The sequence below is a fragment of the Budorcas taxicolor genome, chromosome 25, assembly GCF_023091745.1.
Source record: "Budorcas taxicolor isolate Tak-1 chromosome 25, Takin1.1, whole genome shotgun sequence".
In the NCBI taxonomy this organism is placed as follows: domain Eukaryota; kingdom Metazoa; phylum Chordata; class Mammalia; order Artiodactyla; family Bovidae; genus Budorcas; species Budorcas taxicolor.
The window spans coordinates 18,466,078-18,488,742 of NC_068934.1; the positions used below are offsets into that span (position 1 = coordinate 18,466,078).

General features: G+C 43.5%; 2 protein-coding genes across 2 annotated transcripts; one reads left to right on the forward strand and one right to left on the reverse strand.

Annotated features, from left to right (window-relative positions):
* Window positions 1-6,022: 6,022 nt before the first annotated feature.
* NDUFC2 (NADH:ubiquinone oxidoreductase subunit C2) lies at window positions 6,023-14,045 on the forward strand. The gene is made up of 3 exons (XM_052662244.1): window positions 6,023-6,339; window positions 11,883-12,026; window positions 13,860-14,045. The coding sequence occupies exons 1-3, from the start codon at window positions 6,171-6,173 to the stop codon at window positions 13,907-13,909; spliced, it is 363 nt and encodes a 120-aa protein (XP_052518204.1). The 5' UTR covers window positions 6,023-6,170; the 3' UTR covers window positions 13,910-14,045.
* A 1,720-nt stretch (window positions 14,046-15,765) lies between these two features.
* On the reverse strand, window positions 15,766-19,864 carry THRSP (thyroid hormone responsive). Its single transcript, XM_052662536.1, has 2 exons — window positions 19,389-19,864; window positions 15,766-15,796 (listed from the first exon to the last, which is right to left on the reverse strand). The coding sequence occupies exon 1, from the start codon at window positions 19,862-19,864 to the stop codon at window positions 19,394-19,396; it is 471 nt and encodes a 156-aa protein (XP_052518496.1). The 3' UTR covers window positions 15,766-15,796; window positions 19,389-19,393.
* Between the last annotated feature and the right edge of the window lie 2,801 nt (window positions 19,865-22,665).

Below are 22,665 nucleotides of genomic sequence, written 5' to 3' on the forward strand. Positions count from 1 at the left end.
AAAGCAAGTACTCCAAATTCAATAGGGTCACTCCTTAAACTTTGCTGTGTGAACAGTCGTAAGTGTTTTTTTTTCCCAGCCCGATCTAGTCCTCCCTCTACCTTGAGAGTACTTCATACACTTTAACCAGGACCCCAGATTGCCTAATATCTGCAGCACATTCCAATTCAGCCAACATTTATCTAGCTGTCACTGGGACCTTTCAACGTTTTATTCCCTCTAAGAAGATCAGAGAGAGTCCAAGATCAGTAGAATCCTGGGATGCTAATCCAGTTATCCATCTCTTAAATTCACTCTATTTTCCACGTCTTCTTTTGAGTCTCATTCAGAGATAAAGATGGGGATTTTTGCCAAAGGAGAGGGGGAAGCACAGCCTCTCTAGCCCCTTTTCCTCGCCACAGTTCCCCGTTGTGCCGTGTGCCCCAGCTGTCCCAACAGCTTAGAGTTCCCGGTGTGCCGTGCTGTTTGCTACCACTGCTTCCTCGTTTCCTGCTGCTTCCTTCCTCTCCTCTGTCTGCTGGCTTTTGCACCCTATCACTGATTGCCTGCGCTTCAAGATCCAGCTTCAAAATGCCATTTCAAAATGTTCTGAAATCTGTAAGTGAAAACAAGCAAAGTCACTATCAAAATTTAAACAAATAAGATATGAAGCCCATTTTTTTACTTGCTGTTTAATTTTATAAGCAGTGTACCAAAATTTAACAAGTGGAAGGAAAAGAAAAGTGGGAAGGACTTGGTATTCTTGATCACAATATAGTTTCCCAGGTTGAGGAGATAGAGCCAGAACTGGGAGGGAAGAAGATGCCCTCTTTCCAGCCCAACACTGGCATCGTTCTCTTTGTTAATAATTCCCACCTAGAAACTACTGTTTGTGAAGGGAGCACTTCAGTGTCAGAGACAATTGCCCTCTATGTGTAGTCCATGCAGTTTCGTTTGCATTTAATGGGAGAAAAAAACATTCTATTAAAATCTTTGAAAAAGATGTTTTAAGCAGTTAGATAAAATTACTCTTTCAGTCTAATTATTTTGGCCCACCTACCTGCTTTTTTGTGCTCCAAAGAAGTTGGCTACTGTGCTAATGACAACTGAAATTAGAACGATTTTACAAACCTCAAAAACCTGAATCAATATAGCCTTTAGTTTCTCACAATATAGTCCTGTATTTGGCATCTCCACTTTATAGAGGGTCCGTAAATGTTTTTGGTTTTTTTTCAGTCTCAGAAGTGTTGACTGAAAAAGAACACACACAATATAGGAGTTGTTTCAGGTTCATTCAGGGACTGTAGTAAGGGCTGTAGCCTAGGAGACAGCTTCTCAGTAACTGAGAGAACTGCTCTGAAGAGAAGAGGGGAGGTTCAAGTATATATGTGAGTTTGGGGCTAGGGAATACATGCACTCAAGTATACATTTTGGTAAAGGATTACTGCTAGTCACGAAGAACAGACATCTCAATAATTTTAGTGCTCTTCTATGTATGGGAAGATGCAAGAATCTGGGTTCATTAAAATTCTTGCTAAGATACACATCTAACTGTAAGGGACCAGCTTGTCCAAAGCACAGAGTATCCTGTTATCAAATTAATTTTCTCTATCTGAAGCAAAGAGTGCTTCATCCTGTTACCACCTTAATTTCCTCTATCTGAAACAGAGTGTACTGTCCATCAGCAACTGTAGCAGGTAAATCCTTGCAGAACTGGCTAATAAGCAACACTATTGTACTTTGTAGGAGTCAGAACTAAAAACAGTATACTATATACATAAGACAACTATAAAAAAGACTGGACCCATATACCTATGTACAGAATCCTAGAGCCTCTCAGAAGAGCACTCAGGGAAGATTCATTTTGTACAGTTTTCCTGAATGAATAGATAGCTGATTAGACAGTGTCGAGGTGTTCACCATTGTGTAAAGCATCCCCTTCCACATGCACAGCTGTTTCTTAGGGCATTTAATGCTGAACTCATATTTTTCTTCCTCTAACTTACCAGTTGGTCTCTGAAACCATATAATGACATTCTGTTCCCATTGTGACAACCCTTCAAAGGATATACAAAGAGGAGGTCCCACATTGCGGCCCTTTCTGCTGAAAGCGTACTACGTGACAGGTGTTACCCCCTTTTAATCCTTCCTAAAGTTTGAAAAGCAATTCATCATTGCTTCAAATATTTGCTGAGTTCCTATTGAGTGTCATGTGCTGTGCTAGGTGCTGGAGATCAAAAGATGAACAAGAAAGACTTTCCTGCACTCAAGAATTTATATTCTAGTATCTAGAGAGATGTAAGAGCCAGGAAGATGACTCCTAGAAGAAAACATAGGTGGAAAGCTGTAGGATACTAGATTCGGTAGTGATTTTCTTGGATATGACACCAAAAACATGGGCACCAAAAGCAAAAATTGACAACTTGGGCTATGCCTCAAAAGAAACAGGGCTTCCCTAGTAGTTCTGCTGGTAAAGAATCCGCCTGCAATGCGAGAGACCTGGGTTTGATCCCTGGGTTGGGAAGAACCCCTGGAAAGGGGAACAGCTACCCACTCCAGTATTCTGGCCCGGAGAATTCCATGAACTGTATAGTCCATGGGGTCACAAAAGAGTCGGACACGACTGAGTGACTTTTACTTTGAAAAGAAACAATCAATAGAGTGAAAAGCCAACCTGTGGAATGAAAAAATATTTGGAAATCATATATTTGATAAGGGATAAATATATAGAATATACAGGGCTCTTCTACAGCCCAACAACAAAAAGAACCAAGCAACTCAATTTAAAATGGACAAAAGACTGAATAGATAATTCTCCAAACATATACAAATGGCCTACAAGCATATGAAAAGATGCTCAACATCACTAATCATAAAAAAAATGCAAATAAAAACCGCACACTTACAGGATGGCCACTATCAAAAGAATGGAAAATAAGTGTTGGCAAGGATGTGGAGAAAGTAGAACCCTTAAGTACTATGGAAATGTAAAATGGTTCAGCCATTGTGGAGAAACAGTATGAAGGTTCCTCAAAAAATCAAAAATATAATTTCCATATGAATCATCAATCCCACTTCTGAGTATATATCCAAAAGAATTCAAAGTAAGATCTTCAAGAGATTTTTTTCACATCTATGTTCATTATAGCATTATTTCACAATAGCTAGGAGGTAGAAACAACCCAAATGGACATCAACAGATGGACATGTAGATAAAATGTTGCATATACATTTTACAACGGAGTATTATGCAGCCTTAAAAGGAAATCCTGGGAATTCCCTGGTCCAGCGGTTAGGACTCCACGCTTTCACTGCCAAGGGCTGGGGTTCCATCTCTGGTTGGGGAACTAAGTTCTTGTAAGCCATGTGGTGAGGCCAAAAAAACAAGGGAGGAGGAAATCCTGTCACACGCAACAACATGGATAAAGTTCGAGGATATTCCACTCCTATGTATCTGAAGTGGTCAAAATCATAGAAACAGAAAGGAGGAAGGTAGTTACCAAGGGCTAGGGGTAGGAGGGAAAGGGAATTAGCATTCAATGGTAGAGAGTTTCAGTTTTGCAAGATAAAAGTTCTAGAGATCTGTTATACAACAGTGTGAATATACTTAACACTACTGAACTATACACTTAGAAATGGTTAAGATGATAACGTTTAATGTTATGTTTTTTACCACAACTTATAAAGTTAAAATTTTAATTTATCCAAAAAAAAGTTGTTGGATTTCCCTGGTGGTCCAGTGGTTAAGAATCCACTTGCCAACACAGGGGACATGGATTTGATCCCTGGTCCAAGAAGATCCCACAGAAGTAACTAAATACTCTAAATATTTGTGTTAATCCTCCTCATGCTTTTCTTTATAATTTTACTACTAATATGGGTATCTCTAAATAGTATAGATTTGCCTAATATTGAACTTTATACATGGAATCATTTATTGTCTTCTAACATCTCTTTTTCTCTGATCTCTGAATGAAAACATGACAATTTATCCTCTATTCTGCTGTTAATGGACATTTTAAATGTTTCTAGTTTGGGGCTATTACTAATGGATATTACTCCCTGTAATATAATATTCTTGTATGTCTCTTAGTCCTGGTTAACATGCCCCAAAGCTTCTCTAGACCCTAGACTTTGGAGTACAGTCTTAAGTAAATGAAAAAGAAATGGAACACAACTTAAATATCCATCAAAAGGGTAATGGGTGACTAAAATGTAACTTACTTATATAATGGAATATCATACAGTAATCAAAAGGAATGAGCTTGATCTTTATATCATCATGAATGGATCTTAAAACATGTGGAATGATGAAAGTGAGAGAAAGCAGAAAATTTAGGTAAAATTTAAAGCACACATAATACATACTAAATATATGTAAAAATATAAAAAGTGAACTGTAAGTGTACACTAAACTCATGATTGTCTCCACGGAGGATGGGAAAGAGTTCTATATTTATAGTGTTTTATTTCCTTTTAAAATAAATATGACAAAATATTAACAATTCTGGCTGATAGCATATGGGTATTTGTTATACTGTTCTTTGTATTTTTGTTTTTGTATGTCTTAAGTTTCTTAAAAGAGAAAGTGGACCGAGAAGACTGTGGAGAAGGATGTGTAAGCAATATTGAATATTTGTGTTTGCCTAACAGACCATCTAGTATTCAAAATTAACATAATCCTAAGGTAGATTTTTGATGGTTTTCACTCTTTTGATATAATTTTAAAAGAAACATTATGGTTAAAAAAAAATAAAAAGACTGTGCAAGGACTTCCCTGGTTAGAAATCCACCTTGCAATGCAGCAGATACAGGTTAGATCCCTGGTCAAGGAACTAAGTAAGGCCCCACATGCTGATAGGCAACTAAACCCTGATCCACAACTAGAGAAAAATCCGCTGGCAGCAACCAAGGTGCAGCTAAAGAAATAAAATTTAAAAGACTGTGAAAAAAAAAAAAACTTTCATGTGTCATACTAGTATTTACATGAGGCAGATTCTCAGGTAATTACTAGGTCTAACAGCTTGAACTTCCTAAAACATTTGCTGCCTTCCAAGAAACTGTTCCAATATACATTCCTTTGGAAGATCCTAACTTTAAATGTTACAGATCTGGGAGTCCTTTTTGTAGGCATAAGAGTCCTTTTTGTAGGCATAAGAGTCTCCTCCTTTATTAGCTGATACTTAATTCTTCCACTTTGGAAATCAATACCTGAGGCATACGGCTTTGCGTTAACCTCTGGTTTAATCAGCATTCTTCTAAGTAAAATATTGAAGACATTTCAGCTCCTTATAAGCAAGGGCTGTCTAAACAGAGAGCTTTTCAAAGATCGGAGTTGGAGGCAGGTGACCAGAAACTGGACAATTACTTGGCAGAATATTATAGATTCTTTTTTTTTTTTTTCTTTTCATTCTTCAAATCGTTAGGAAACACCTCGTCCCTCAGCGGCGTGCAAGGACCTAAAGACCCAGACTGAATTTCAAGAGTTTAGCTAAATGATCCAGCCCTGAGATTCTCCGAATTCTTTATGACTGGCTGGACCTTAATTTTAGGCTTTGTGAAGGGTGTTCCTATGCAGATGAAAGACTGGAAACTCAGAAAAAGAAAACTAGTTTTTATTTTATGTTAATTAATTACGTTGCTTAAAACTACCCATCAAGCCCACTTGGGGTTTTGGATACAAAAATAAATTCTTGCCGAAGGACCATTCTAGGGCGGAGGAAGGAGAGACAATTGCGGGCAAGGGTGTGTGTTAGTTGCTCAGTCGTGTCTGACTGCGTCCCCATGGGCTTTTCTCTGTCCATGGGATTCTCCAGACAAGAGCACTGGAGTGGCTTGCCGTTTCCTTCTCCAGCGGGCAAGGGAGACTGGGTGAAAAAAGCAACATCTCCCAGTCTTCGGGTTTGGCTCGTTTCTGCTCGATAGGTACCTAGCCCCTGAACTTCTACCTGTGGCGTTAGCGCCGGCCGGGAGACTAGCGACGTGGGACACTAGTAGGCCGGAACCTCGCGCGCGCGCTTCCGGCGGCAGCGCGCCCGGGGAAGCCTTTGCGTGCCGCACCGCCCTGCGCCATGCCCTTCAGCCCCGCGCTCGGAGGTGAAAGCTCCTAGGCTGGGCCGCTGCAGTGGTCCTGGTGGTTTTCTTTGTAGTTGAAGGCCTGAGGCCAGGCCTCAAGTGGAAACGGCGTCACCATGATGACTGGAAGGCAGGCCCGAGCGCCCTTACAGTTCCTGCCTGATGAGGCCCGAAGCCTGCCGCCGCCGAAACTGACGGACCCGCGGCTCGCCTTCGTAGGCTTCTTGGGCTACTGCTCCGGCTTGATTGATAACGCGATCCGGCGGAGGCCGGTGCTGTCGGCCGGTGAGGGCTGCGCGGACGGGATCGGCCGGGAGGAGCTGGGGTCGTAGGGCTGAGGGCCGGCTCTGCCTTAGGCTGCCTGAGGTGCCTCCGCTTTTCCGGGCCTTTTCGCTTTAACTGGCCGCGTCTCGCCTCTCAGGTATCCGCTCCTCTTGAGCTTCTCAGAATCGGGCCGGCTAGAGTGTCATTTCAGGAAACAGATGCAGTGCAACCCACGACCTCGCAGTGAGACTGTGAAGAACCCCGGACGGAACTGCTTGCTCCCCTCTAAGTTCGCGTTGTAGGGGTGCAGAAATGAGCGCTCAGTCTATCCAGTGCTCTACTAACACTACGTGCATTATCGCATTTAGTCATCAAACGCTGTGGGCTAAGACAGAGCGGGGAGTATTAGCCACAATGGGGAAACAGCCTTAGAAAGGTTAACGCAGCTTGACCAAGGTCGTAAGTAGCACACTCTGTAAACCCCAAGAGTCTACTTTGAGAACCAGCACTTCTCAGATTTAATGTGCATACTGATAAGTTGAGGGTCTGGTTAAAATGCAGATTCTGATTCATTAGCCCTGGAGAGAGAGAGGCCTGGTGGTCCCAGTCTCCCAGACACTGCTGGTCTGGGGACCTCACCTTGAGTAGCAGGCTGTAAATCACTGGGCTATATTTCCCAGTAAGTCTGTGTCCACCTGTCAGAGACCAGCCCTGATAATAAGTGACACAATGTGTGCGTGCCCAGTCGTGTCTGACTCTGCGACCCCCATGGGCCCAGCCTGGCTCCTCTGTCCATAGAATTCTCCAGGCAAGAATACTGGAGTGGGTTGCCATTTCTCCAGGGGATCTTCCTCACCCAGGGATGCAACCTGCATCTCCTGCATTGGCAGGCAGATTCTTTACCTCTGAGCCACCTGGGAAGCCCAAGAAACACAGTAGCTGTGCTAAAGTCTGTGGATTTCCCAAGGGAAAAGAGGGAAACTTTATAAGAGATATTTTTGAATTTAGCTGTGATCTGTCAGAGGAATACTTGGAGAGAGGCTTCCAGGCCATGGGAGGCTACTGAGAGTGAATGGAAGCAAGAGCATGGGGATAAGGGGGCAGTGGATGATGAGTATGTGCAGAGGAGGGTGATAAGGCAACAAAGATTTAGGTGGATTGTGGCCATTTATTCTCCAGGCAGTCGGGAACCTTACATACTTTTTGAAAGCGGCCAGAGGAAATACAGTGATTGGACTTGTGTTTTAAAATGTTGACTTGGTTAGAAACTGGAGCCAAAAAGCCCAGTTAGGAAGAAAACTAATTCAGTGGTTCAGGAAACCAGGAGAAGGAAATGGCAACCCACTCCAGTATTCTTGCCTGGAGTATTCCATGGACAGAGGAGTTGGCTGGCTGTAATCCATGGGGTCACAAAGAGTCGGACACGACAGAGCAACTTACACTCTTTCAGGCAACCAGAAATCACCTCCCTTGTGCCTCTTTTGGTGTAATGGAAAGAGGTCCACTCTGGAGTTACATGGCCTTGCCCCACTGCTTCCCATTTCTGTCACTTTGGGCAAGTTACTTGATCAGAGCTTAAGTTTCCTCACCTATAAGGTGAGAATAATTCATCTTTGCAAATTTTTTTGTGAGAGTCTACAGGTAAATGCCTGACACACAGAAGGAGCTAACAGGTTTCCCTTTCCGTAGCTCTTGTTGCACAGGTATATTTATTCAGTCTTAACTGAGCTTTTTCTCTGTGCCAGGCAGTGTTACACATTGGGTATGGGAGGAGGAATGCTGACCTGCTCTTGAGGAACTCGTAATTGGGTCAGTGAGACAAGCAGGTATGAGTCTAGGCGTGACAGGTGTTTTGATAGCTGGGTGAGCAGACAGTACTTTGGGAGCCTGAAGAAGGTTCAGATCAGAGAGATGATGTTCCAGAAGAAGAAAAGATTGGCTGAAATTTGAAGTTTGTATCACTTAATCTCACCTTGTTGTCAAAGAATGTTTTGTGCCTTTTCTGGGAGACCGAAGAACATAGTGGTTAAGAGCACAAGCTTTCAGATTTGATGCACCTCCTCCTCCCTACTCGCCATTTGATTGTGGAGAAGTTACTTAGCTCTGTGAGCTTTAGTTTCCTCATCTGTGAAATAGGGATGGTATTTACCTCTTTGTGTGGCTGTGAGTATTAGGGGAGCTGATGAATGTAAAGCACTTAACCCATGCCTAGGGGTCAGAGTTGCTGAGTTCCTTGAGTTTCCCTTGTTGCTTTGGAAAACTCAGGCCTTGAGGACTTTATTGAAATCGTTATCCTCAGCAGCATTTACTGAATGCATACTGTATTTATCTAGTTGATTGTCTGCCGAATAGTAATGCTCAGTGAGTATTTATTGAATGAGTGTGTAGATAACAAGGAAATATAAAACCATCCAGAGGTTTACAAACCAGATGGGCATATCTGTGAAAAAGATGAATTCTGATACAAATTTATACAGATAAGGGTAGGAGGAATGGGGAAGGAGGAATACATGGTGGATTTTTCCAGCTGTGACCATGGAGAGTATCTGGCATTCTCTAGGTAGTAGGGATATCTGTGCAGATCTTTTTCAAGTACACAGAAAGTATTAAATACAGTTTTTTCTTAAGCTTTTCTCCCATCACCTATTTTTAAACTCATGTTTCTGGATACCGCTCACCTGCCCTAAATTTGGACTTAAGTTATTCTCTAAGTGTAGTCTGCAAAACTAAATCTGTATTGATTTCTAGTCTAACATAAGAGAAATTTACTGTGTTCTGCAAAGAGCACTGTGACTTTCAAGTTTAGGTCAACTGAGTAAAGGGAAAAAGAGGAAAATGATTGTGAAGGGATTGTGTATATGGTGAGAGGGAGACCACTGCTGAAAGAGAAGAAGCTAGGGAAATGGGGACTTGAGAAGAGGCCAAGCCATGCTTTTAGGGTTTGGGACACTGATACCATTGGAATCTTCTGTGCAGGATATGGGTAAACACAGAGTCTGGGTCTGTTATCTGTGTAGTCCCGAGGCACAAGGGAGAACGCAGCACACTTCGGTTTGCTGTATTACAGGTGGCTCATTAGGGGAAGCAGTGGCTGTTTGGGGTAAGTGCTGTGCTATTCAGTGCTAAGTCAGTTCAGTCATATCTGACTCTTCGTGACCCCCTGGACTGTAGCCCACCAGGCTCCTCTGTCCATGGGATTCTCCAGGCAAGAATACTGGAGTGGGTTGTCATGTTCTCCTCCAGGGGATCTTCCTGACCCAGGAATCGAACCTGTGTCTCTTATGTCTCCTGCATTGACAAGTTGGTTCTTTACCACTAGTGCCACCTGGGAATCTCCTTTCTGGGTAAAGTGAAGTGAAGTGAAATTACTCAGTCGTGTCCTACTTTTTGTGATCCCGTGGACTATAGAGTCCATGGAATTCTCCAGGCCAGAATACTGACATGGGTAGCCTTTCCCTTCTCCAGGGGATCTTCCCAACCCAGGGGTTGAACTCAGGTCTCCCGCATTGCGGGCGGATTCTTTACCAGCTGAGCCACAAGGGAAACCCAAGAATACTGGAGTGGTTAGCCTATCCCTTCTCCAGGGTATCTTCCCAACCCAGGAATCAAACCATGGTCTCCTGCATTGCAGGCGGATTCTTTACTAACTGAGCTATCAGAGAAGCCGCTTTTGGGGTAAGGGAGAATGCAAAATAGTCTGAGCAATGTCCAATCCCAGGTCATAGTGATATTTTGTATTTTTATTGTTTTACAGTTTTTCCCAAAACACTTTTAATAACTACTGTGAAAAACGGTTAGGTATTATCTTTGTTGTAGAGGTAGTAATTACTGCATATTTATTAAGTGCTGTCTGTGTGCTGATATACAAAGATGAGTGAAACATTGACTTTGCCTGGTAGTAGAGGGAGAAATAATTGCTATAGCAATTTACATATTATGAGGGATGAATTCATCCTTTGAACTCCAGGAAAGTTTTAGGAAGGCTTCTTAGCAGAAGTGTTGTGTGAGTTGAGCCTTGAAGGATCAGAACATTGCTGGGCAGAGAAGTAATCAGTACATGATGTATAGAAGTATGAAGGAGCCTAGGTTATGTGAGGAATTAGAAGCAGTTCAGTGTTGCTGGGCACAGTATGCATACCAGGGAGTGTCAGAAGATGAAGGCGGAGGAGTCAGCTCTTGAAGGGTCTGGGAGGTCACATGCGAGCGATTGGGGTCTTGTTAACCATCATTGAAGAAGGGACTAACAAACTAAATTGTGTTTTAGTAAAAATTCCTCTAGTGACAGGGTAAAAGCTGGAATCAATGTGGAGTAGAAAATGAGATGAAAGGTAAACCAGTTATATAAATGAGCATGAGTTAAGGAAATATTTATCAGGTAGAATCGACAATGACTGAATGTAGAGGATGAGGGTAGAAAAAAAAATGATAATTAGTATGCTTATTACCCAGTACTTGGATTTCTGGGTAAATGGTCTTTTAGGAAAAAGATTTGAATAGGAAGGAACTGAGTTGGTTTGGGAGAATTCAGGTTATCATATCTGTCAGATATTTGGATATGTATGTTGTTCAAATAGGTATCTAGTTGGACGTAACTAATGGGTTACCAGTACATGGATAATAGATAAAACTATAGGAATGAAAGCATGTGTGGGATAAGAGAATGGCTGGGAATAAAATTCTGAAGCATAGCTATAAAATCTATACTTAGCCTTTTGTAAAAAAGAAAAATTTATGTAAAGTTAATACCTTTGGATCTCCCCTTCACATTTAAAATTTTGGCTTTGTAGATCATGTGATTTGATCCTTTCCAGTCTTATTGTAATAGGATGATTTTATTTTTTTGCTGTGCTGAATAGCATGTGGGATTTTAGTTCCCTGACCAGGAATCGAATGCACACCCCCTGCGGTAGAAGCATGGAGTCTTAACCAGTGGACCGCCAGGGAAGTCCCAGTAGGATGATTTTTTTTTAAGATAGTTTTTGAATAGGTAATACTTGAAAAATTATAAAATTCAGAGGATACAAGAGAATGAGATGTATTTGTAGTACAGTGTGCTGTTTTAGTAACCACTAGATATGTAAATACAAATCGGTATATGGAGACAAACCAAACTGCTCTTAGACCATTTGTAGAGGGCTTTAACCTCTACTCGGCATGTCCTGAACACATCCTGGAATGCAAGTTAGTGTAGGTCTAAGGTCTAAAGTTAAGCTATTGAGAAAGAAGACTTTTTTTTTCTGTGTCAGTCTACCATTCAAGTTTTTGTGCTTATCCACCTTTTTCCTTGAAGAAACTTACAAAACATGAATTAAAAAAGTTTTAGGTTCTGTTGACAGCTACATTTGTAGACAAACTGTTGCTTTTCGTAGTTGCCAGATATCCTTAGGGAGATATTCCAAGGTCATGGCTGTGTATTCAGAATACCCATATGCAACCTTCTTTTTTTTTTTTTTTTAAGAATGTTGGAAGAAATTACAAACTATGTATCTAAAACATTAAAAATGTGATTTTTAACACACAAAACTGATTTTTGCTTTCTTTGGAATTTGTGGTTTCACTTTCAGGTTTGCATCGCCAGTTTCTATATATTACTTCCTTTGTTTTTGTTGGATATTATCTTTTAAAACGTCAAGACTATATGTATGCTGTGAGGGACCACGATATGTTCTCATATATCAAGTCACATCCAGAGGATTTTCCTGAAAAAGGTATTTCAAGTTCATTGTAGCAAACTTCTTTCTTGCTCTGTGCCATTTTCCCTAGTCAGTCTTTCGCGTGCCTGTGACTTCAGGCCTTCTGTGTTCTGTTGACTTCCGCCTCTTTGTAGACCAGAATTCTCTTGAATTCATATATCCAGTTTCTGGCTGAGTACCTCTGTGTCCCTCAAACAGCAAACAGGACTCACGTCCCCCATGCTCACCCAGGCACCCTGGGCTTCTGTGTCCTGCTCCAGTGAATGGCATTACCGCCCACCTGGGTGCTCCAGCCAGAAGCCTGGGAATCATCTTCATGGCTGTCTCTTTGACTTCTCATTAGTCATCAAGTCTTACTGTTCTAATCCCTCAATAATTCTCAACTCTGAACTCTCCTCTCTGCCACTGCCACTACCCTGGTTCAGGCCCTGGTAATCTCTTGTGTAGACTCCTGCACTTGCCTCCAGCTTGCCCCTGCTTTTGTTCTTAGCAAAAATCACATCTCTCTGGATAAATATGGATATGCTTAAAATAGCTATCCATTACCTTTTGGATAAAATCAAGACTCCATTAAGATGGCTTTTTCCCCCCAGGCTGAGCTAATTGCCTGGTGCAAACACTTAACTTAGAATTTTATCCACCCAGTTACACTCACAGACTGTGTTCCTCACTGGGCTGTAGCTTCATCTTTGTTTCTCCCGCCTCCAGCCTAGAACCTACACTTAGTGGGCATTTAATAAATAATGCCTGGCCTGACCTACACAGAGCCCTGCCTCATCTTGCGTCACTCAGCTCATGCCGCTTGAAATGCTGTCCTGAGCCCTCCCTGTGTCACTGTGTGCATGCTGTGCCCCTTAGGCTCCCTCCTGCCCCATTTCTACCCTGGGCACCTACAGATTCCTGCTCAGGAGTCATCGTGCTATAGACAGGAATTTTCTGACCACACTCTACACTTACCTTTGTGCATGTATGAATGTAACTGTAATACAGCTGTTTTCTTGTTTATATTTTATACAAATATACAATATAGATATTTGCAGACGTGAATGAATGAGGGTAGGAAATTTTTAAACTTGTAATTTTATAGATTTTTAGATTTTCCTATTTATGTAAATGTGTAAGCATTTCAATTTAAGCATTTTAAATCTCATCAGACTGAATGGTGATCTGTAAGGTCCTGCTTAGCTCTGAAATTGTATTATTCTTAATAATAATTTCCTTATCCTTCAGTCATATATGTGATGTTTATGGTGGATCAGAAGGGTACGGCTCTTTTTTTTGCCAGTAAAGAGCTCAAAGACTAGTACAAAGCCATGAACAGTGGATGTGTCTGGGATGGGAATACTCAAGACTGTTGGATGTTAGAGATGGAAGGATCTTGGGAATATTGATTTCTAAGAGGGAGACCCAGTGGCAGTTAGTCCTTCGACCGGGCTCTTTGCCTGTATGTTTCCACTAGCTCCCTCTGACTGTGAGTGTAGCCTCACAGGCTCGTTCTCTCAGAGCAGCAGATTACTGGCAGGTGTGCAAAGAGCCTCCTGTACCAATAGTGCAGCCATGGAAAGCTTGACCACCTCAGCTCCTGGCCCCTCCCTGTTCAATCCTTCTTCCACTCCTTCAGCCAGGATCCCTCTGGTGGCATTTGCCTCTCTAGACAACCATCTGAACATCATAGATTCTTTCAAAGCAGTTCTTCATTGAGTGGAACAAAATGCCTGGTTGGGAAGCTAGGTTGAGGACTAGAAAATAAAGCCGTTCTTATAAGAATATTAAGTGTTAATGTTTCTTTAGGAAGTATGATTTTTTTAAACATGATTTTTAAATCTTTTGTGATTTTTCTTTTTATAGAAAAGAAAACTTACAGGGAAGTTTTTGAAGAATTCCATCCAGTGCGTTGAAGTCTCCAAAATGCTTGCTCCGGTTTCATTGATAACCAGTTATTTCTGTATTTTGTTGAACTGTTCCTATGATATCTGAAGTTTATGTTAATCTCTTAGTGTTAACACCTTGTGATTAAAATGGTCATTATAAGCACTCTGACTCCTTTTTGTCAAAAAAACAGCTTATCAGAGAATGGTCAGTTTCCATTTAGCTAGTTTTGAGAAGACATCTGGCAGATTTTAAAATGGAGTTTAGTTCTAGTTCAGAGTTGGCAGTCTAATAGCCTGTGGGCCACTTCTGGCTCACTGCCAGTCCAGTTCTATTGAACACAATCAGGCTTGTTGTTTACATGTTAATGGCTGCCTCCTTCTGCAGCAGAGTTGAGTGGTTATGACAGAGACCATATGGTCTGTGAAGCCGGAACTATTGAATCTATGGCCTGTTTACAGAAGAGTCTCACCTGCTCCAGTTCTAGTGCAGAGTGAACCAAGCAAGCCAGAGGATGGAAGGTTTTGTGAGTCACGTAGAATAATTTTGACTCAATTCTAGGTAGTGGAAGGTCACTAAGGGATTTTAAATAGGGATAACATGGTCACAGTTATATTGCTGAGCTCTCTGCAACACCATAGAGGGTGGTTTAAAAGGAGGAAACTCAAAACCAGGAGAATAGCTAGGAGACTGATACAGCAAAGAGGTCTCAGCTCTTAGTTGGGACATCCTGGGGAAAGAGCTCAGTAGCTAACACTGTCTACAGTGGAAAGTGAAAGTGTTAGTTGCTAAGTTGTGTTTGACTCTTTGCAACCTCATGTACTGTAGCCCCTGGGGCTCCTCTGTCCATGAAGTTCTCCAGGCAAGAATACTGGAGTAAGTAGCCATTCCCTTCTCCAGGGGATTGAACCTGGGTCTCCTGCATTGCAAGCAGATTGTTTACCATCTGAGCCCCCAGAGAAGCCTGTCTACAGTGGATTAGAAGTAAAAGATCCCACCTAACTAGAATGCAGTTTTATTCTTTATGGCTTATCAAGTCCGAAAACTTGTCCAAAATTTTTGTTTCTAAGCTCAGATTTCATAATCAGATTAGATTTCGGAGATTAATAAAATTGTTTACATGTGATTTGAGATTAGGTGGCAGTATGAATGTAAGCAGATGGACAAAATCACCTGGTTCCAACTCTCCTCTTGAGTCCTACTTGTTAAAAATGAAATCATGTCTGAGAAAGTACTTTAGAAGTTCATAAAGGTATGTACAAATACAAGGTATTTTTATTGCTGCAATAAATAAGTTTGCTCAATAGGCATAGGAGTGTGAACCACTCAGAGCTGAGGACTCTGCTGCTTAGTTGTGTAGGGTAGAAAGTAAGGGAGGGCTAGAACAAATAGAAGGTGACGGTGGGAGAAAAAATAGACCTATAATAATAGCTCTCTCATGCCAGATGCTTTTGACTTACTGTTTAATTTTCAAAGCAACTTCATGAGATAGGTAACACCATCTCCATTTTATAGATGAGGAAATTCAGGGCACGATGGGTTAAATAACTTGCCCTCGATTGCAGTGAATGACTGCCAAGAGAGAAGGATGTGAACTTCGGTTAGTCAGATGCTAGAACTTCTATTTCTACTGTAGCACACTAACCAGGTGACAGACGTGGTCCCTCATGAATCACTGGCTTCCACGCCAAGCTAGTGAGAGGAGCGAGGAGCTGTGAACAGCAGCAGGCAGCCTAACGGTGACGCAGTGATAAGTCCGGGAACTGGTGCTCAGAGGAAGGCAGGGAGAATTCCCAGATATCCAATCATCTTCACTTGTAGTTGCAGGTCCAGGTCTTTCTGGTCTTACCGTCATCAGGCTAGCAAACTGCACCATGTCTTCATCACAGAGACTGCCTTCTATCATGTGGAGTAAGCTGTGGGTGCACAAATTTGAAAAAGTGTAAGTTCACACCACTAAAGTACTGTCACATGTCTACTGAAACAGGAAACCTATTGAAAAAGCACAATGGTGCTGTTTGTAGGAAAACCCTAGTGGCCTTATAGCACTATGAAAAGAATCTGGTTGTCAGAGCTGCAATACATCATCTAGCTTCATCTCTGCCTTTTACTAGCAGGAAAACTACAGAAAGGTGAAATAAGTTGTCCAGGGCAGAGAGGTCAGTGCAGAGCCAGGACAAGAAGCTAGATTTTTTTTAACTTTTGTTCTGCCACCACAAAAAACAAGTTAGAGTGTTGAAGTGTGTTACAGTGTAGAACTGGCTGCTGTTGTCTTCCAAGAGGTTTGGCAGGTCAAGGAGTGATGGATCTCACTGCTCTGCCATCCCTAATGCTTACCTCCAGCCCTGGCTGCAGAATTCTAAAGTGCTAAGGAAATCCGTAGTGTAGAGGAAAGGAACTAAACGTGAGTTAGGCCAGGGTCCATTCACATCTTGGCTTTGCCACTTCCTGAGTAACCTCAGACTCATTTTCTCTCTCGGACCTCCAGGTTTTTTCATGTGTTAAAGAGGATTGTAATTCCATTAGATCACTGATACGCAAGTAATTTTAAACTATAAAACTATTCAAATGCCAATCCTTTTACAATACCTTTATTGTTCAGTGACAACTGAAACCCAGAGAAGTGAGCAAAAACAAGATAGCACAGCTCACCAGTGGTGGAATCAGAACTTGAACTCAGAGCTCTTGATCCAGCCCCCTTACATTCAAGAAGAACCTCTGAAAGGCCACTCAGGAGCGTCAAGAGGAGAGGGACACAGGGTTGAAGCTGGCAGTTTGGGTGTAGGTTTGAAGTTGTTTAGTCACTGAGTCATGTCCAACTCTTTCAACCACATGGACCGTAGCCCCCAGGTTCCTCTGTCCATGGGATTTTCCAGGCAAGAATACTGGGAAGGATTGCCATAGCCTTCTCTAGGGGATTTTCCTGATCCTGGGATTTAGCTCAAGTCTCCTACAGTGGCAGGCAGATTCTTTACCACTGAGCCACCTGGGAAGCCCAGGTTTGAGGTAGGGAAAGGGGAAATGGCTGAGAAAATACCTGGAGCAGAACTCTGGAGACTGTGTATTTAGGGTCCACGTGTACTACCCATCATTACAGAACAGCCTCAGGAAATATGGCAGAGACTAAATCTGATGGAACGAACACCCAGATCAGACTTCCCTGATTAGGAATCTGCCAGCTAGTGCAGAGGACACAGGTTTGATCCCTGGTCGGGGAAGATTTCACATGCCACGGAGCAACTAAGCCCGTGTGCCACAACTACTGAGCCCACACACCTAGAGCCTTGCTCTGCAACAAGAGAAGCTACCCCAGGGACTTCCCTGTGGTCTAGCAGTTAAGAATCAGCCTGCCAATGCAGGGGACACAGGTTAGATCCCTGGTCCGAGAAGATCCCACTAAGCCTGTGTGCCCCAACTACTGAGCCTGTGCGCCCCAACTACTGAGCCCTGTGCACCCTGGAGCCCATGCTCTGCAACAAGAGAAGCCAGTGCAGTGAGAAGCCTGCGCACCACAGCTAGAGTCCGCCACGCTCACCGCAACTACAGAATGCCTGCATGCAGCAATGGACACCCGGTGCAGCCAAAGTTAAACAAAGATAAAAATTTCCAGGTATTTTCACATTTACTGTAAAAAAGAGAAGCTACCCCAGTGAGAAACCCGTGCACTGCAACTAGAGAAAGTCCATGCAGCAACAAAGTCCCAGCACAGCCGAACAAAAAAAAAAATGAATGCCCAGTTCTGGGGCCAGTCTTGCTTTTTTCATCCCCTTACCAATTATGCGGGGTTTCACTGGTGGCTCAGCAGTAAAGAATCTGCCTGCAATGCAGAAGACTCAGGTTCAATCCCTGGGTCAAGAAGATCCCCTGGAGAAGGAAATGGCAACCCATTCCAGTATTCTTGCTTGGGAAACCCCATGGACAGAGGAGCCTGGTGGGCTACAGTCCATGGGGTCAAAAGAGATGGACACAACTTAGCGACTAAACAATTATGTGACTTTGGGTGAGACACTTCCTCTATCTGGATTTATTTTTCTTACAGGTAAAATGAGGAAAAAGATTCTGCCCAAATACCTGCATCAGGTGCTTTGAGATTCCCACAGACATGGACATGGTTTATCACCGATGATAGGGTGATGGGAACAGGGAACAGCTAACGGGAACAGGGCTGGCATGTGACACAGGATCAAAACCGGCAGGTGTTGTGGCCAAATTTCTCCCAATCTTTATCCAGGAGTGACCCACCCAAGACTGTCCCAGATCCCCTTCCAACCTCCTACCCTGTGTGGCACCACCTGCTTGTCTAGCTTCCTGCTCACTACACCTCACAACCCCAGCCCTTCTGGGCTCAGATCCCAACATGTATGTATATGTCCTCTCAACTGGGCTTCCCAGCAGGTGTGCCTCCACGCTGGTGTGCCTAGTAGAAGTTAGTGTCCACACGGTGGTCCTTTAACTTTCTGCTTGGCTGGCTGCAACTTGGGATGGCCAGAGCACCTCTGCTAGTTGCGGGACTATGGTGAACAGCGTCACTCATGTACCCCAGAAGCTTCACCTGTGTATCCCTGGATGCCATATAAATATAATTCTCCATATCCCATAACTTGAAAAAACGTTGGAAGCAGTGCCACACACACAAGACTCAACATTCAACACCTGTGTAAACACGTGCCTTGGATAAGGTTCTTCATTTATACAATAGAAATAATAAAATCTATCTTCCTAGAATTGTTCTGAAGATTAAATGAGTTCATCCTATCTCAAGCATCTAGGGACTATATTGACATTTATTATGTGCTCAAATAGAAGCTATTATTAATATGTGACATCAGCAGTTCTTATTTTAGAATTCATGGATGGGCCTCTGAAGTTGTATACACAGTCATATATATGTCTATATGCCTAGACTCTGGGGTGAGAGTCCTTGGCTTTAATCAGATTCTTAAAGAAGTCAATGATGAGAACACACTTGTTCAGTTCATACAGCTCCAAATATTCACATGAAGTGATGCAAAATATTAGTCACTCAGTCATGCCTGATTCTTTGCAACCCCGTGGGATATAGCTCACCAGGATCCTCTGTCCATGAAATTTTCCAGGCAAGAATACTGGAGTGGGTAGCCATGCCCTTCAGGGGATCTTCCTGACCCAGATTGAACCCGGGTCTCCTGCAGTGCAAGCAGATTCTTTACCGTGTGAACTGTCAGGGAAGTCCAAATATTTGCATACTTACTAATAAATGCACAGTTACATACAACTGCACATAAGGCATGCACACACCAACCACTTTTCCTTATGTTTCCATAATAGTTCACCATCATTAGGCACCAATTCTGGCTCAGAAGGAGAGTAAGACAGGCCTGGCCTTGGGCCTTCCTGGGTTGTGGTCTCAATACCCAAAAGCGAGGGTGGCTGGCTGAGAGCCAGGCTCGCCCTCTCCCGCTGGGTTCACCACTGCTCCCTCTCCTCCCCTGGAATGCCCCTCAAGGACATTAGCACAGCCACCATTACCTTTCCTACATGGCCTGTCCCATTTTCTCCTGGTATCTCCTTGTCACCTCCTCGGCTTTCAGGGTAAGATGGGTGAGGATGTGATGAAGGCTAGCGAAGTGCAGGTGGAACTGGGCTTCCAGGTCCAGGTGCCCCGATACCCTCTCCTCCTCAGCCTCTTCCGTCTCTCCAGCTTCAGTCTCAGCTCCATCGGCTTTGCCACCTGCCAGCTTGGCCTGCCACTCCTGCCGGGGCAGCAGCCCGTGCTCCACATCCATGCGAATGGCCTTGAGCATGGTGAAGTAGCTGTAGAGATCGGAGGCGCCCGCCTGGGCCTGGTACCCATGTGTGCTCGGCTGCATGTCCCGCAGAAGGCTGGGGATCATCACCACCTGCTCCATGTTGCGCACCACGGCCAAGTACTGGTCCATGACAGTCAGCAGGCAGTTCTTAGGGTAGCGCTTGGTTAGCGCCTGCATGATGGCATTATCTTCCATATGGAGTCCCGCAGACTGCCTCAGCCTCTGTTTCCAGGCTGTTATTTTTATGTCATTATGCACAGCAGTTTGACAGGATGCCAAGACCCAGCTGGTAGGTCAACACAGCCCTCTTTTAGGCCAATCCTAGGGCTTGGGTCCCAACGTCCTGTATCAGGTGATCCATCTGCCCAGGGACAGAACTGCCAGACTTCTGACTGTCATTTCAGTGCTCTGTGACTGCCTCAGTAAGAGCCCAGCTCCTCCTTCATCAGCTTGCAGAGCCGTTTAGAGGGCAGTCTTTTCCCTTGGCAGCTGGTGCACTTGACCCCGGGGCAATAATTAATTCTCTCAGGTCATCTAAGACCAAGCTACCCATTGCCTATCTGTATCTCTTTTTCTTTTACTTTTAAAATTTTATTTATTTTATTTTTATTCACATAACATAAGGTTATCTGTATCTTAATGCCCAACTTGCTTCTTTCTTTTGAGTGCCTCAGCTGTGAAATGAACAAGGGAAGAGGGTCACGCAATGAAACAGCTTAGTGTGGGGCAAAGAGCTCTCAGATGGGAGCCAGAAGTCCGGTTCTGCAATTTCTCAGTCATGTGTTGTCATCGTTTGCTAGTTAACACTCAAGAGCACTCATTTTGCATCAAGTACTACACTGAGCTCTTTTACCCAGTCCGTACAGTGAGTGCTTTAACATTCTTATTTTACCAATGAGAAAACTGAGGTGCACACATCTAAAGTAACTTGCCCATGGTGCCATTGGGGCTGGGATTCCAGCCTGGGACCACCTCTCTCTCACCTCCAGTTAGGAGGTGTGAAGTTGCATAAGTTATACAAGTTAACAGGATCCATCTCCTTGTCTGTAGATTTGAGGTGTTACTGTAAGGAGACAAGGTAAACAAAATGCTTTGTAAATCACAAAATGTAGTCCCCAGATGTATTATCCATGCAGTTGCTGGATTAATGCTGAGGTCCCTCTCAACTCTAGCCTGTAATCCGATGAGTTATGAAGCTTCATCTTCACCGTTGACCCAGTGTTTCAGCCAACAGTCTTGAGAAGATAATAATCCCTTGCATTGCCACATTTTCACAGTTGGCAAACTGCGTTTGCTATCAGTCAGTTCAGTTCAGTTCAGTCGCTCAGTCATGTCTGACTCTTTGCGACCCCATGAATCGCAGCACGCCAGGCCTCCCTGTCCATCACCATCTCCCGGAGTTCACTCAGACTCATGTCCATCAAGTCTGTGATGCCGTCCAACCATCTCATCCTCTGTCGTCCCCTTCTCCTCCTGCCCCCAATCCCTCCCAGCATCAGAGTCTTCCAATGAGTTAACTCTTCGCATGAGGTAGCCAAAGTACTGGAGCTTCAGCTTTAGCATCATTCCTTCCAAAGAAATCCCAGGGTTGATCTCCTTCACAATGGACTGGTTGGATCTCCTTGCAGTCCAAGGGACTCTCAAGAGTCTTCTCCAACACCACAGTTCAAAAGCATCAATTCTTCGGTGCTCAGCCTTCTTCACAGTCCAACTCTCACATCCGTACATGACCACTGGAAAAACCATAGCCTTGACTAAACACACCTTTGTTGGCAAAGTAATGTCTCTGCTTTTGAATATGCTATCTAGGTTGGTCATAACTTTCCTTCCAAGGAGTAAGTGTCTTTTAATTTCATGGCTGCAGTCACCATCTGCAGTGATTTTGGAGCCCCCCAAAATAAAGTCTGACACTGTTTCCCCATCTATTTCCCATGAAGTGATGGGACCGGATGCCATGATCTTCGTTTTCTGAATGTTGAGCTTTAAGCCAACTTTTTCACTCTCCTCTTTCACTTTCATCAAGAGGCTTTTTAGTTCCTCTTCACTTTCTGCCATAAGGGTGGTGTTATCTGAATCTCTGAGGTTATTGATATTTCTCCCAGCAATCTTGATTTCAGCTTGTGCTTCTTCCAGCCCAGCATTTCTCATGATGTACTCTGCATATAAGCTAAATAAGCAGGGTGACAATATACAGCCTTGATGTACTCCTTTTCCTATTTGGAACCAGTCTGTTGTTCCATGTCCAGTTCTAACTGTTGAAGAATAGCTATGTTTATAAAACATAAGTATAACTGTTGCTATAGTTATTAATAATTAGAAAAAGGAACCCTAATGAGAGGTTCAAAGTCTCACAAGTTAGTAGCAAAGTCAAGTGAACAAGGCCTTCTGAGTTCTGAGTCAGGCCCTGCTTGCAACTCCACTTTGAGAGGAAAGATTTACTAAGTACATTCTGTCCCAGCATGGGAGGAGAGGGGAGGAGGAGAGCATGGGAGGTCATCTTGTCTCAACTAGGCCACCTTCGCCCCCACTCCAGGGCAGGGGCCCCTCTGCACCCTCCTGACGTGAGCTCACCCACTGGACCACTTCCTTCTACTCCCATGGCCGGAGCCATGAGATTGTTCGTCTTTACGTTGAACTGGAATCTAACTCGCTACACAGCCCCGCCACCCCTCCCCATGAAATCAAAACATTCACCCTATCCAAAAGTCATGGGCCTTAACTCTGCTATATGAGCACAACAGGATAGTGTGAAAAAACTATCTTCCAGCCTTTAACTTGTTTAGTCACACTGCAGATTGAGCAGAAAAACATTAGTGTCCCCCTTTCCAAATGAGGAAACTGAGATTCAGGAAAGGGGAGTTTCAGACATGACAGGAGGAGGCCCAGACCAGCTCTCCAGGCCTCAGAAGAAAGTGACAGCCGTTCCTCTCTCCAAGCCCCCTTCATGGGCTGGCCAGGCACATGGCTGCAGATGACCTGGGGTCACCCTGCACTGG

What these genes read in the sequence shown, in the direction of transcription:
- THRSP (XM_052662536.1), bottom strand. Translation starts at nt 19,864, where the DNA reads ATGGAAGATAATGCCATCATGCAGGCGCTAACCAAGCGCTACCCTAAG.
- NDUFC2 (XM_052662244.1), top strand. Translation starts at nt 6,171, where the DNA reads ATGATGACTGGAAGGCAGGCCCGAGCGCCCTTACAGTTCCTGCCTGAT. An exon ending in GAGGCCGGTGCTGTCGGCCG is followed by an intron (nt 6,340 to 11,882) that starts GTGAGGGCTGCG and finishes TTTCACTTTCAG; the next exon opens with GTTTGCATCGCCAGTTTCTA. An exon ending in AGAGGATTTTCCTGAAAAAG is followed by an intron (nt 12,027 to 13,859) that starts GTATTTCAAGTT and finishes TTCTTTTTATAG; the next exon opens with AAAAGAAAACTTACAGGGAA.